At 45.3% G+C, this 12925-nt stretch overlaps 2 protein-coding genes across 3 annotated transcripts; both read right to left on the bottom strand.

Annotated features, from left to right (window-relative positions):
* Positions 1–970: 970 nt before the first annotated feature.
* ch25h (cholesterol 25-hydroxylase) lies at positions 971–2747 on the bottom strand. The gene is made up of 2 exons (XM_037080200.1): positions 2270–2747; positions 971–2136 (listed from the first exon to the last, which is right to left on the bottom strand). The coding sequence occupies exons 1-2, from the start codon at positions 2690–2692 to the stop codon at positions 1801–1803; spliced, it is 759 nt and encodes a 252-aa protein (XP_036936095.1). The 5' UTR covers positions 2693–2747; the 3' UTR covers positions 971–1800.
* Positions 2748–5433: 2686 nt separating this feature from the next.
* noc3l (NOC3-like DNA replication regulator) lies at positions 5434–12864 on the bottom strand. 2 transcript variants are annotated; one of them, XM_037081867.1, is made up of 21 exons: positions 12681–12864; positions 11289–11493; positions 10932–11064; positions 10677–10831; positions 10515–10589; positions 10175–10305; positions 9934–10095; positions 9576–9669; positions 9314–9489; positions 8653–8781; positions 8409–8540; positions 8218–8298; positions 7960–8060; positions 7801–7873; positions 7641–7704; positions 7410–7481; positions 6920–7101; positions 6458–6586; positions 6164–6261; positions 5929–6013; positions 5434–5815 (listed from the first exon to the last, which is right to left on the bottom strand). In XM_037081867.1, exons 1-21 carry the CDS (start codon positions 12687–12689, stop codon positions 5690–5692), a joined length of 2412 nt encoding a protein of 803 aa, XP_036937762.1. In that variant the 5' UTR covers positions 12690–12864; the 3' UTR covers positions 5434–5689. The 2 variants fall into 2 exon arrangements, with proteins under 2 accessions (XP_036937762.1, XP_036937763.1); XM_037081868.1 differs by having other exon boundaries at positions 10932–11058.
* Between the last annotated feature and the right edge of the window lie 61 nt (positions 12865–12925).

The following is a 12925-nucleotide window of genomic DNA, read 5'->3' as shown; positions in this document are numbered from 1 at the left end:
AAACAATGTTGTCAGTGCTGGTGTTCATGTGTAGAGACCCTGGTGATGCTACCAGCAAAATTTCATGTTGTGTTGATACTTCTTACTGTTTTAAAATTAGAGATTTTGATGCTTTTGTAAAAGAACCTCTTTCGTCATAACTATGCTTTTGAATGAATTTTGACTCGGTACATTCATAAAAAAAACCCTAGGTTGCATTTTGGTGAGAGTTTCACTTTAATAACAGTCTTTCATATTTCATGCAAAGTGACACAGTTTTTCACAGTAACAGTGAGCAAACAATGTGTGGATGTGTGTGGGCAGAATGAGTCATTACACACACACACACACACACACACACACAGTTATATTGAAACTCTTCATTGTGATGATGAAATCTGAATTTACACTGTTCGACTTGTTCAAACACTTGAACTCGTGTTCGCACCAACATGAACCAGGTGTTGTTCTGGTGACTGGGATGTCACAAATACCTGAAGTACTTTAGTATGAGTGGGTCAATATAAAGTACAGTCATACTCCAGTAAAAGTAAAGATATCATATCAAGATATTACTTCGCTAAAAGTGAAAGTCACCCGTATGAATAGTCCTCCAGTACAGGTTGTTATTAAAGTGTCTGTTATTAAATGTAATAAAGTATCAAAAGTATCAGTCAACTCGAGTAAAAAACACTAAAAGTGTGTAATCTGTAAATAAACTAGTAACTAAAGTCATCAAATAAATGTAGTCAAGTCAAAAGTGCAATATTTTCCTCTACTGAGTAAAAGTCCATATCTGAAGAGTATTAAATATGTATCACCTGACATGTTTGTTCTTGTTTAACATGTTTTAAACAAGTTTCTTAAAACGTTTGAATGATTTTTCAGTTGAACAGGATGAACTGAAGTCACACCGACACCAGCAGAACCATTAAAGATCCAGCAGAACCCGTAAAGACCCAGCAGAACCAGTAAAGAATCATACACAGAATGAGAAACAAACATTTTTACTTTTGGTCAAAACATTTATTCTCGCTGTTAAAAATACTGTTTTTATATGTTCACTGTTACTTTACTGAAAACTTTATTTACACATTTCTCCTCTCAACAGCTTTCATCCTCATTAACACTCGATAACTAACAGTCGTTAACTAACACTTGTTACAGTCGTTAGCTTCAGTCCATCACTCAGTTCAGTCAGCTCACTTCCTCTGGTCCATCTTTAATTATTCAAAGTTCACATTTAAATAAAAACCATGTTGGTCAACATTCTGTCTGATGTTCAATATGAACACTGTTCTGACACCTCAAAGATCATCGTTAATCTTTCATCTTCATCATGTCGTCTTAATGAACTCAGCTGCACATGAACTTAATGATGATATTAATGAACAACATTAGACTTCAACTCATCCAGTTTTCTGTGTTGAACATGGTCTTCATCTACTCGTTAATAAACAGTTAAGTTTCTAAACTGTTTGCAGTGTGAACAGATTTCAGTCATGCAGCCTTCATTAATCATCCTGCTGGAATTCGTAAATAAATGCATGAATACATAAATAAATACACAGTATATATAAATATATAAATAAATGTGTAGATGTTGAACCCCAGGCCTTTTAATGTAAAAGACAAGCTGAGGAGGTCTCTGAGGTTTCAGACCAGCTCACAGACCTCTGGAGGAGTTCACACAGATTCATTCAGTTCAGCTTATGATGGGTTCAAACACTTCAGCCAGTTTAAAACGCCTCGGTCAGTTTAAAAATGCCTCGGTTGGGTCAGAAACTTGTTCCTGTCATAAACTTAAGGACAGTGAGTTGTTCAGTCATGCTGCCTGCACAGCGTCCCGGCCAGCCAGTCCCAGTGTGTGAAGTAGGGGGCGTAGTTGTACTTGGACTTGAGGTGGTGGAGGTCGTGGTGGCGGGCCCCACCGTACAGGCCAAATGGCACCAGGTGATGGGTGGCCCAGGGAAGGTCATAGCCGCAGTGGTCCTCCACTGACAGGTAGATGTTGAGGAGGAAGAATGCGAGCTCGGTGAGCGGGTGGCAGCCCAGCAGGACGGGGTTGGCGGCGGCGAAGAAGCCCAGACTGAGAGTCTCCCAGGCCCCAGAGTACTCTGTGGTGAGGGCCGAGGTGGAGGTGTAGGTGTGGTGCACCTGGTGGAGGAGAAAGCATGAGAGAGTGAGAATGATTATTTTTAAATTTAAATTGTTTTTTATGAGGCTCCTAACGGTGGACACAGCTCGCTGCCTCCTCACACTGTCAGACTAAACACGAGGATTCACTCACCTTGTGGAAGTGGCGGTAGAGCCAGGACACTCTGTGGTGCAGCAGGTGCCAGACGAAGCTCTGGAAATCAAAGAGCAGCAGGCAGACCAGCACCTGAGCCAGCAGGTGAGGCAGGGGCGGGGCCTCCTCTGGCAGGTGGAGCGGCGTCATGTACCAATACATTAGTGTCAATGGGAAGATGAAGACCAGGTGGTTGTATAGTGTCAGAGCCACACAGCTCCACATGGAGGCCCAGCTGACGGAGCACTGAGGCTGCAGCTTGTACCTGCGCACCAGGGCCCACCTGGAGGACAGCAGGTCCAGCAGCACGAAGGGCAGGCAGAAGGACAGGTAGACAGACAGCGAGAAGACAATGGGGAAGACAGGCGAGTGCAGGAGGAGAGATTGTCCCCGAAGGAAGGTCCAGAGAGGCTGCAGCAGCATCGTGCCATCAGATTGATCAGGTTGCTGTGTCAGGTCTCTGAGTATGAGCTCAGTTTCATCACCGCAGCTGCTTTATATCAGCTCAGCTCCGCCCACCTCATGGCCTTTTAAGGAGGCTCTTCCTGCTCTGACGTCCGGGTCAGAATGGAAACTAAGTGAGCGACGAGTTCAGACACAGTCTGAGCGTCACGTGACTGCTGAGAACAGAGAGTGAAACACTCTGCTGCTCAGAGGAAAACGTCAGCACCAGCCTCACCTCAACAGTGTGTCAGAGCTCACCTGAGCACACCTGAGCTCGTCTCAGTTCGACACTTCATGTCTGACTGTTGGACTCGTTGTGTTGAGACAAACACTGATGATCAGACACCAGTGTGAAACTGTTCAACCACCAGAGACAAGAAACAGTCACACACACACACACACACACACACACACACACACACACACACACACACACACACACACACACACACACACACACACACACACACACACACACACACACACACACACACACACACTCTCTCTCTCTCTGTGGTGAAGTGCTGACCCCTGCTGGACTTCATGGGCCTCATCTGACTCAAGTTCTGTTTGGTTCTCATCAGGGTTGTTTTCTGACTCCTTTTGGTTGTCTGAAACTAAATCCTATGATCTGTGTCATTATGCTGACTGAAGTAATAACCAATCAGCAGCCTTCTCTCTGTGACCCACAGTGCTCCCAGCCACACTTTTCACTCCAGACTGCTGCAGCTGCAGATCTGAGATGTTGACCTGGAGGACCTGAGCACTCGTCTCCAGGACCACATCGATTATAAGATTACTGATATTTGGCCAAAGGGCCAGACATGAACAGTGAAAATGTACAACAAGAAATAACTAGTTTCCACTTTCTCCTTCCAGGTTTTCCATGTGCGTGTCAACGTCCTCACTCAGAAAAGTGTGAAAGTGGAAACCACAAACTTCTCCTCGGGACGCCTCGGCCCGTTCACAGTGCTGCTCGGTACTGTCTGGTCGATCTGATGGATTAGCTAAGCTTCTCCTTTTGTTCTGACCTTGTGACGATGTGTGCATTTTCAGGGTTACCTACACACATCAAAATTATTCTGATGTCCCATAAAATGTATGAATCTAAACTATCTCCTGCTGCACTGAAGATGAAGCGTCAGGATCAACCCTTCATTTGTGGTCACAGTAGCTGATCTGGCTCTGCTGTACGGATTGGATCAGAACCTGAGAACTCATTCACCTGCTTCTCAGAACCAACCGACACCACTACTGTAAAGATCCGATGGTGCAATCAGACCAAACACATAGAGAAAATTCAGATCGTGCTAGATGTGTGAGTTTGATTGCAGGTCTGGATGATGGCAGCTTCCAGCTCTACCTGAGGTCGACCAGTGTCCAGGTCTCAGTCTGTCCATCTGTGTCCACTGAGTGGCAGCTTCTTAACAGGTGTGTCAAAATCAGTACTTACAGTAACAGATCTGGCTGCTCCTGCAATCACCTTCCTCTGGTGACCTCAGAGAGAGACAGGGAAAAGCATGTACAAACACTGAACCAGTAGCAGGGCTGTCACCAGGAGATAGACGAGGACTGAACGGAGTGTCTCACCACGTCAGTCTGAACCCAGAACAAAGAGATTTCTCTGTGATCTGAATCGCCTTGTAAACTGCCTCAGGTCTGTCGGCCAGACGACAAGCAAACTACTTTAAAACTGTTTATTCCCTGGATGGAGTTCAGATCGATCAGAGCTGAGACATATTTTCATGACTTACCAGGTAGACAGACTTCCTTACTCACTTTCCTCCATGCCTTCTCTGAAAGAGCAGACAAATTATCATACAGCTGTGAGTGTCTGGAAGCAGCCACCATCACTGATTAGAACCTCTCCTTTCATTGACTTGTGTTCTCCTGTCACGGCTCACTGTCTGATTATCCTTTAGTTTCAATTCGTTCATCATCATCTTCATCATCTGTTTGTCTCGCAGGGCAGAGTGTCATTATTCAACCTTAATTATTCTGCTTAAACTCCTGCCTGGTGTCAGACTGAGTATCACAGTGACTGTGTGGATTATAGAGCACTGTCATTTTGGACATTAAACTGTGACATCACTGTGACGTCAGGACTGTAGTGTGAGAGATTTGTATCTGGACTGATCTGATGTTTCCTCTCAACAGTGTCTGTCATGGATTTCAGACGTGTCATGGTGAGCATCAGCAGGTCGGGATCTCATCACAACATTACCCAGGAGCCTCAGCTGCTGTCATGAAGTCATTATGCTGCACGTGGTACAACTGTGGTATCGATCATCAGCTGCTGCATCTGAGGTGTCGCAACAGGAGGCTCTGAGGAGAACCTGAGAGAGGAACCAGCTGCTGATCTTCATCAGGATGTTCAGTGAGGAGCGCAGAGAAACAACCAACTTCTGTTCTCCACAGACAACAACTCCACTTTCACTGCAAGGCGCTCGTTTGTTTTAAATGTGTCAGTGAGTTTCTGTTCTGTGAGGACTGAAGTGTCTGCAGATTTTTAAGCGAATCAATTCAGACAAAAAAGACGATAAAAATACTGAAAATCAGATCTGATAATCAATCAACTCACAGTAAATACTTTCAATATCTTTCTGTACTTTCACTTTTTCCAAAGTAATATTTCAACATGAGTTTTACTTTTACTCTCCTAGCAACTTTTTTCTTCAGATTATCTAAAAACCACAAATGTTTAATAAATAACACAATGCTTTTCTTATAAAACACAAAAACACTTTTATTCTCTTTGAAGAACAACTTCAACTTTTCAACATATGAAGAAATATGAAGAAATATCAAAAAAAGTAATCTGATTATTGCTGTGACATTCAAACCACCCTACATTTAGGCTTTTATTTTGAAGGCAACACTGGTCTTCCTGTCATTGATGTTTGTAAAAGATTTTTATCTGTATTTCTTCAGACTGAATGAAGCAGCTGTGTATGTGTGTGTGTGTGTGTGTGTGTGTCAGTGATGAGTGTGTTCGTGTGTTGTGTTAAAGTCCAGCTCTGTGTCCTCGGTGACGGTCAGGACACTCTCAGCTCGTCTCTGCAGCTCTTCGTCCAGCAGCTTCGCTCTGATCACAAAACGATCCTGAAACACAAAAACTGATCAATCAATAATCAATGAGCCACACTAATCTATAACATCAGTGAGATGTCACTCTGGAGAGACATGAACAGAAACCCTGTGTTTGATTTATGTACCTTCTTCTTGGAGCTGGGTGGAGCTACAGGGGGGTTAAAGGTCATGTCTTTAACACTGTAGGCATTAAACAGCTCCACCGGAGACCTGGACAGGAAGTGAGCACACACACGCACGCACGCACACACACACACACAGTATGTTGTATTTCATCATGTGTCTTTCATCATGAGCATTAGGGTTCCAGATAAAGTGGAATGTGTGTACTGCTCCTTTAAGGTGTCCAGGTGTTTGTACCTGCGGCTCAGATCCACACTGAGCGCTGCTGATCCTTCACTGGGAGCTCCCTGACACACATGGACCGCCAGCCGCCGCACCACTGGGTGGAAGTGTCTCTGCACACACACACACACGCACACACACGCACACACACACACGCGCGCACATGCACGCACACACACACACGCACGCGCACACACGCGCACACACACACACGCAGACACACACGCACACACAGGATGGCTTAGTTTATTATTAGTGTGTCTGTATGTACCTCCAGTGTGTATTAGTACCTCCAGTGTGTATTAGTACCTGGAGTGTGTGTAGCTCCCACAGTGCAGTGTTCTGGGCATTGCAGTGTTCAGGTTCGTCCAGCTCTGGCAGGTAGAAGCCGCTGCCCTGAACCTCGTTATCCAACAGGAAGTCACACTTTGGGAAGGCCTGAGACACACACACACACACACACACACACAGTATGTTGTACTTCTTCAGTCACACTCTGGTCCAGCCCATCAGACAGCAGGTCAGTTTCTGCCAGCTCCAGTCAACCAATCAGAGTGCTGCTTAAAGGCTGCAGTTAGGCTTCCTAATAATAATAATAATAATAATAATAATAATAATAATAATAATAATAATAATAATAATAATAATAATAATAATAATAATAACAACTGATCCACGTAAGGAAAACTGTAGTTTGTGACATTAGCATGAGACTTAGTTAGCATAGTGTTTTTGCCTATCAGAATAATTCACACACACACACACACTCACGTGCAAAGTGGCTCTGTTCGCGGCGAGGATCCCCACGGTGGCGTTGGGCAGCACATGAAGACTGAGCGTGCTCAGTCGTTTGACGAATGCCATCGCCCTCTGCAGGGACACCTGCTTCTTGCGTCGGGTCAGCATGGCATCCAGGCACTGCAGCACAATGATGATGTCATCATTGGGCGCCCCTGAGAGAGACAACAGTTTTAAAGTGTCAGTGACCTGCGTGTGTGTGGTTCACAACAACATGCTTCATCGTGATTCATTTTGTAGTTTTATATTTAGTCCTGTATTTGTTGTGAAGTTAAATCCTGTCGACAACTTAATAAAAATTAATTGGTAGATTTTTATTTGTGGTGACAAAGAATTCAAATTAAACTTTAACACCTGATGAGTGAAAATAAAAAACTCAAAGACAAAACAAAGATTAAATGAGTGACTTCACAGTGACATCACAGTGACATCACAGTGACATCACAGTGACAGTGTCTCTGACCTGCGTGGAGCCTCGGTAGCATTTTGTAGAGCTGAGAGTAAAAGTTCAGGGGGTCGATGTTCAGAACGTCACCTGATACAAATAAAGACAAGAAGAAACTTTATTGATTCAGGTCAGACACACACACACACATCTGCTCCTCCTACACACACACAGACACACACACACACATCTGCTCCTCCTACACACAGACACACACACACACACACACACAGACACACACACACACACCTTGTCCTGACAGGATGGTGAAGACGGTCTGGATGCAGTGGAGACACTCCCGATTAGTCAGATCCTGCAGGTCATATCAGGACAATCAATCAATCAACCGAGCAGTTTCAGTCACTAGGAGCAGCTTGTTAAAGGGGGCGGACTCTAGGTGAATACTCACTCCTGATTGGATAAGGCTCTGCAGCACGTTGAGCAGGTCGTCAAAGAACTCTAGGTTGATTAGGTGAGCAAAACTGACAGGAAGTGACATCACAATCATTTACACAGTACTACTGTGTGTGTGTGTGTGTGTGTGTGTGTGTGTGTGTGTCAGTCATACTTGGCCAGTCCCTCTAGAACAGCAGGAAGTAGAACAGACTTCTGAGCTTTCTTCAAGATCCTGAAGTAGACGAGGAAGACGATGTTCAGAGTCTCTGTGTGCTGAGAAGGAGGAAGAGGAGGAGGAAGAAGAGGAAGAGGACGAAGAGGAGGAAGACGAGGAGGAAGAAGAGGAAGAGGACGAAGAGGAAGAGGAGGAGGAGGTTTTTGATTGTCATATTGATTAAACTTGTCATATTTGTCTCAGCTATCCACTCACCAGTTTGATCTTCTTCTCTTTGCTCTCTGAGGCTTCAGCCTCCAGCAGCTCCTTCTCCAACTTCTCCTCCGCCTTCTTCCACTGCACACACACACACACACACACACACACACACACACACACACACACACACACACATTAACCCCGGTGTACAGGTGAGAGGTGTGTGAGTTTTATTAAGAGATGTTTACCTTCCTCTGCATCCTTGACAGGTTCTTCTTCTTCTCTTTGTTGTTCATGAACTTCTTCTTTGGTGCCGTGGCCTCTATGTCCTTTTTCATCTCCACCTCCTTTATCCTCAGACTCATGAAGGTCTTAAGCACCTGAGAAGGGGGAGGAGTTACAGCACATTACATCAGTCTGTGGAGGTTCAGGTGAGGTCTGACATCACAGCTGGCCTGGTGACATCACTGTTGTGTGTGTTTGGTTGGTTACCTCTGGTCTGACGTTGTAGTTGAGACTCTTGACGAGGCCAGAGATGACCCTGACTGTGGCTAACGAAGCCCCGCCCACTTTGTCCTGCTGGAAGAGCTTCCTGAACGCATCACAACACATCCCCGACACCTGAAACACACAGACACCTGAACGCATCACAACACATCCTCGACACCTGAAACACACAGACACCTGAACGCATCACAACACATCCCCGACACCTGAAACACACAGACACCTGAACGCACCACAACACATCCCCGACACCTGAAACACACAGACACCTGAACGCATCACAACACATCCCCGACAGCTGAAACACAGACACCTGAACGCATCACAACACATCCCCGACACCTGAAACATACAGACACCTGAACGCATCACAACACATCCCCGACAGCTGAAACACAGACACCTGAACGCATCACAACACATTCCCAACACCTGAATGCATCACAACACATCCCCGACAGCTGAAACACAGACACCTGAACGCATCACAACACATTCCCAACACCTGAACGCATCACAACACATCCCCGACAGCTGAAACACAGACACCTGAATGCATCACAACACATTCCCAACACCTGAACGCATCACAACACATCATCACAGCGATCTACCTGAGCATCATCAGAGGTGAACAGTCTCTCACCTTCTTGTCCTGGTCGTTCATTAGCGGGACGAGGATGACAATGATGTTGTTGTGGAAGTTGAAGTGCGGCAGAGCGAGTAGCAGCTCACACAGGCAACGAACGGCGACTTCAGCGAGGCCGCGGTACGATTGGAAACCCACGGCCTGACTGCGCTTCTTCTTCTGCTGCTTCCAGTCTGTAGATGGAGGGTGAACATGCTGACGAGGGGTCTTCTGCTGTCATGTGTTGTGTGTTTGTGTGTGTTGCTGTGTGGTTGTGTACCTTTGATGGTCTGCTCCAGGTCCTCCAGGTAGAACTTAAACTGACTGACCAAACCTTCTTCAAACTCTCGGAGCTGCTGAGTCTCCTTCTTCACCTGCACAACAAACAAACACAAGAAATCACAAATACATTGTAAATCAATTCTACAAGTGCTTTTGTGTGTTTCATATTTCTGAAGCTTTGAATATGTCAAGTTTAAAGACTGATGTGTATCAAAACAGTGAACATGTTGTGCAGGAGGACAGATCAGACTCCAGAGAACTAACTGTTACATCAACAAGCAAGACTTAATAAAATATCACATACATGTGATTTAACCTGTTGAAGCCTGGATTAGACACAAACTCCAGCTGGTTACCTTAGCAGCCTTCTCTTCTGGGGTCAGAGGTCGTATCCTGTAGCTAGGCGTTATGTCTTTAAAGATCTCCATCAGAGAAACCATCACCAACTTCCTGACCGTCACCGCCACACAGGGGTCCGACTCCATCAGCATCCCACGCAGCTCCTTCACTCTCTTTATCTACACACACACACACACAATGTTAAACTGTGTCTTCAGCAGATGATATAATTAATGATGAATCAGCGAGCAGTCTTACGTTGCTGTAGGGGTTAGAGATGATGGCTGATCCCAGACCTGCGATGTGCAGCTTCTTTTCATTGATCTTGTGAACTCTGAGCTGCTCTCTCTGTTCTGCTGTCAGTGCTGCAGTGCTCTCTGGCTCCCCCTCTGCACAGGAGGACACATGACTCATCATCGTTCATCCGGCTGCTCCTTAAGTTCTTTTAACAGTTTAATATTTATCAGACTTCAGTGAGAATAACTGACGATGTGACAGTTAAAGGTTGAAACAACTGTGACTCAGAGTTATGATCGTGTTGACATCAATCGTTTGTTGATGAGTCATCATAAGTTTTGGGGTCAAAGGTCATTCATACCGTCCTCAAACTCCTCCGGCTCATTAGCAGCTTCTTCTTCCTCCTCCTCTTCCTCCTCCGGTGGCTGTTTGATAACTACAAACACAACAGAGGTGAAGTTAGCTCTTTCATTCCCCCTGTAACCGATCAGATCAATCAGCAGATCAATACTGTATGTGCTACCTCTCTCTATGCTCTGTGGGATGACTCCAGTTTTGTCTTTGATTGGCAGCAAGTGGATGACTTCCTTCTCCTCGGTCCTCGCCATCTTCCTGGGAACCTTCTCGTAGCTCGGCACCACTGCTGAGCTCCTCTTCTTCCCACTGTGCACCGGCCCGCTGGGACGCACCGCCACATGAAACAAACACACCTCAGTCACAACATCACATAATGCCGGTAACTGTCCTGTTACATCATGGGTGTCTGTGTCGGCGTTACCATGACGACAGGTCTCTAGTGATGAAGGATGCCTGTCGAGCCATGGAGGTCATCTGCTGCAGGTCTTCGTCCTCCATCATGTCTGTGGGCAGACTCTCCAGAAACTCCTCCTCCTCCTCCTCCTCCTCCTCCTCTGTTGGAAACAGTCGTCACAAGCAACTGTGAGCTGTGCATCATGGGAGAGTCTTCATTAACAATACATGTGATCAATCATTGTGATTATTAATCAGCCTTTCAAGGACGAAACTTCAGGACAAATGTTAGCACCGTAATGGACAAACAGGAAAAGAAGAAAATCAATTATCGAGCAGCTGACGGCTGCAGCGGAACAAACCAATCAGCAGCCAGCTCTCTCACCGGGTCTCTTCCTGTACGTCTCCAGTGGGCGGGGCGTCCTGATGGCAGCGTCTTTCACCGCCTGACGCAGCTTCTTCTGTTCTTTTCGCTGCTTCTTGGCCACATTCTGCTGCTTCATCTGACGGTTCTTCAACTTGTTCTCCAGCTTCACATCGCTCGTCTTCAACAGGCGGCGGAACGTTGGACGACGCTTCTTCGACCGAGGCTGGAGGGAGGAAGGGAAAGTGGGAGAGAGGGACGGAGGGAGAAGGAAGGAGGGAGAAGGAAGGAGGGAGAGAAGGGAGGAGAGAGAGAAGGAAGGAGGGAGAGAAGGAAGGAGGGAGAAGGAAGGAGGGAGAGAGGGAAGGAGGGAGAGAAGGAGTTGGATTTATGAAAAATCAGATAAAGTCAGACTGACTGATCCTGAGTGATGAAGTCAGACTGACTGATCCTGAGTGATGAAGTCAGACTGACTGATCCTGAGTGATGGACAAACATTTTAAAGCAACATCTTATTTAAAGTTCACACAGAAACACTTGAGCTCTTATTTTGAAAGTGATTAGAGTCATGAAAGAGGTTTTATGATCGATCTGCTCTGTTAGGACGACATTTTAATAAAACAGTGAGAACGCAAAGAAACATATAAAAATATATTTTGATCAACTTATAAAATCCAGAATTATAAACTGAATAAAAACGAGAACATCTTTTAAAAGCACGATCATATGATCAGAGAAGGTAAAATAATGTTCTCACACAAAACATTCATTCTTTGTGTTTTCTATTCTTCGAGCTTTACGGATTCATTTTTGTGTACTTGTTTGTTGTTTGTGTTTAAAGTGTCAACAATAAAACTGGATTGTGTTTCTAACAGTTAAAGTCATTCTTCAGTTCGTTCAGTCTGAGAAAAGTCAGCATATCACAACTTTAAATGAAATGAAGAATAAATCAACAAACTGTCGAGTAAGGATATTGTTTTTCTAAATGATTTCTAATGACAATTATCATTGATCAACTATCAGCGATCTATAGAGTCAGCTGATCAAAATCAGCTTTACTGTACACAGAACTTGACTCCTGCTGAGTTTCTGAACATTAAATCTAAGACAGCACACAGTGGGTGCATGAGGACGGACAGAGATCACTTTACTGTGTGTAAAATCACAAGAACATCTTCCTGGTTAATTATATCGATGCCGATTTGACCAGTAGACCAAGTTAATGCAGAAAACGCGAGAGGACTCTCCACACAGTGAGTATGATTCCCTGTAAACTCGGAACACTTAAATTAGCAGATATCTCTATGGAGTCTGGTTAAAGACAGCAAAGAAATCCCAGCTGCTGCTCGCGATGTGAGCCAGTTTGCTGAGAGACCAGACTCCACTCTGAAACACGTTCATTTAACAACTCACCGGACCCATGACGGCTCAGTGCTCGGCTCTCTCCGCAGGTCAGACCCGAGTTTAATCACCTCTCCTCGGTGTGAGTGATCAGACGCGTCGGTGTGTTTTGATGGACGAGACGCAATTTGTTTCCACACGCGTGTTGATCAGAGGAGCAGCGTCACACCGATGACCCGGAAACACTGGACAGAACTCTGGTGGCACCACAGCGACCCCCAGCGGCGGGAGGTGGAATTAGAGCAAACAGCCACAGA

This window comes from Acanthopagrus latus, chromosome 20, assembly GCF_904848185.1.
Source record: "Acanthopagrus latus isolate v.2019 chromosome 20, fAcaLat1.1, whole genome shotgun sequence".
Classification (NCBI taxonomy): Eukaryota; Metazoa; Chordata; class Actinopteri; order Spariformes; family Sparidae; genus Acanthopagrus; species Acanthopagrus latus.
Note: the sequence above shows the minus strand (reverse complement) of the source record. Positions and strands in the feature narration are given on the sequence as shown.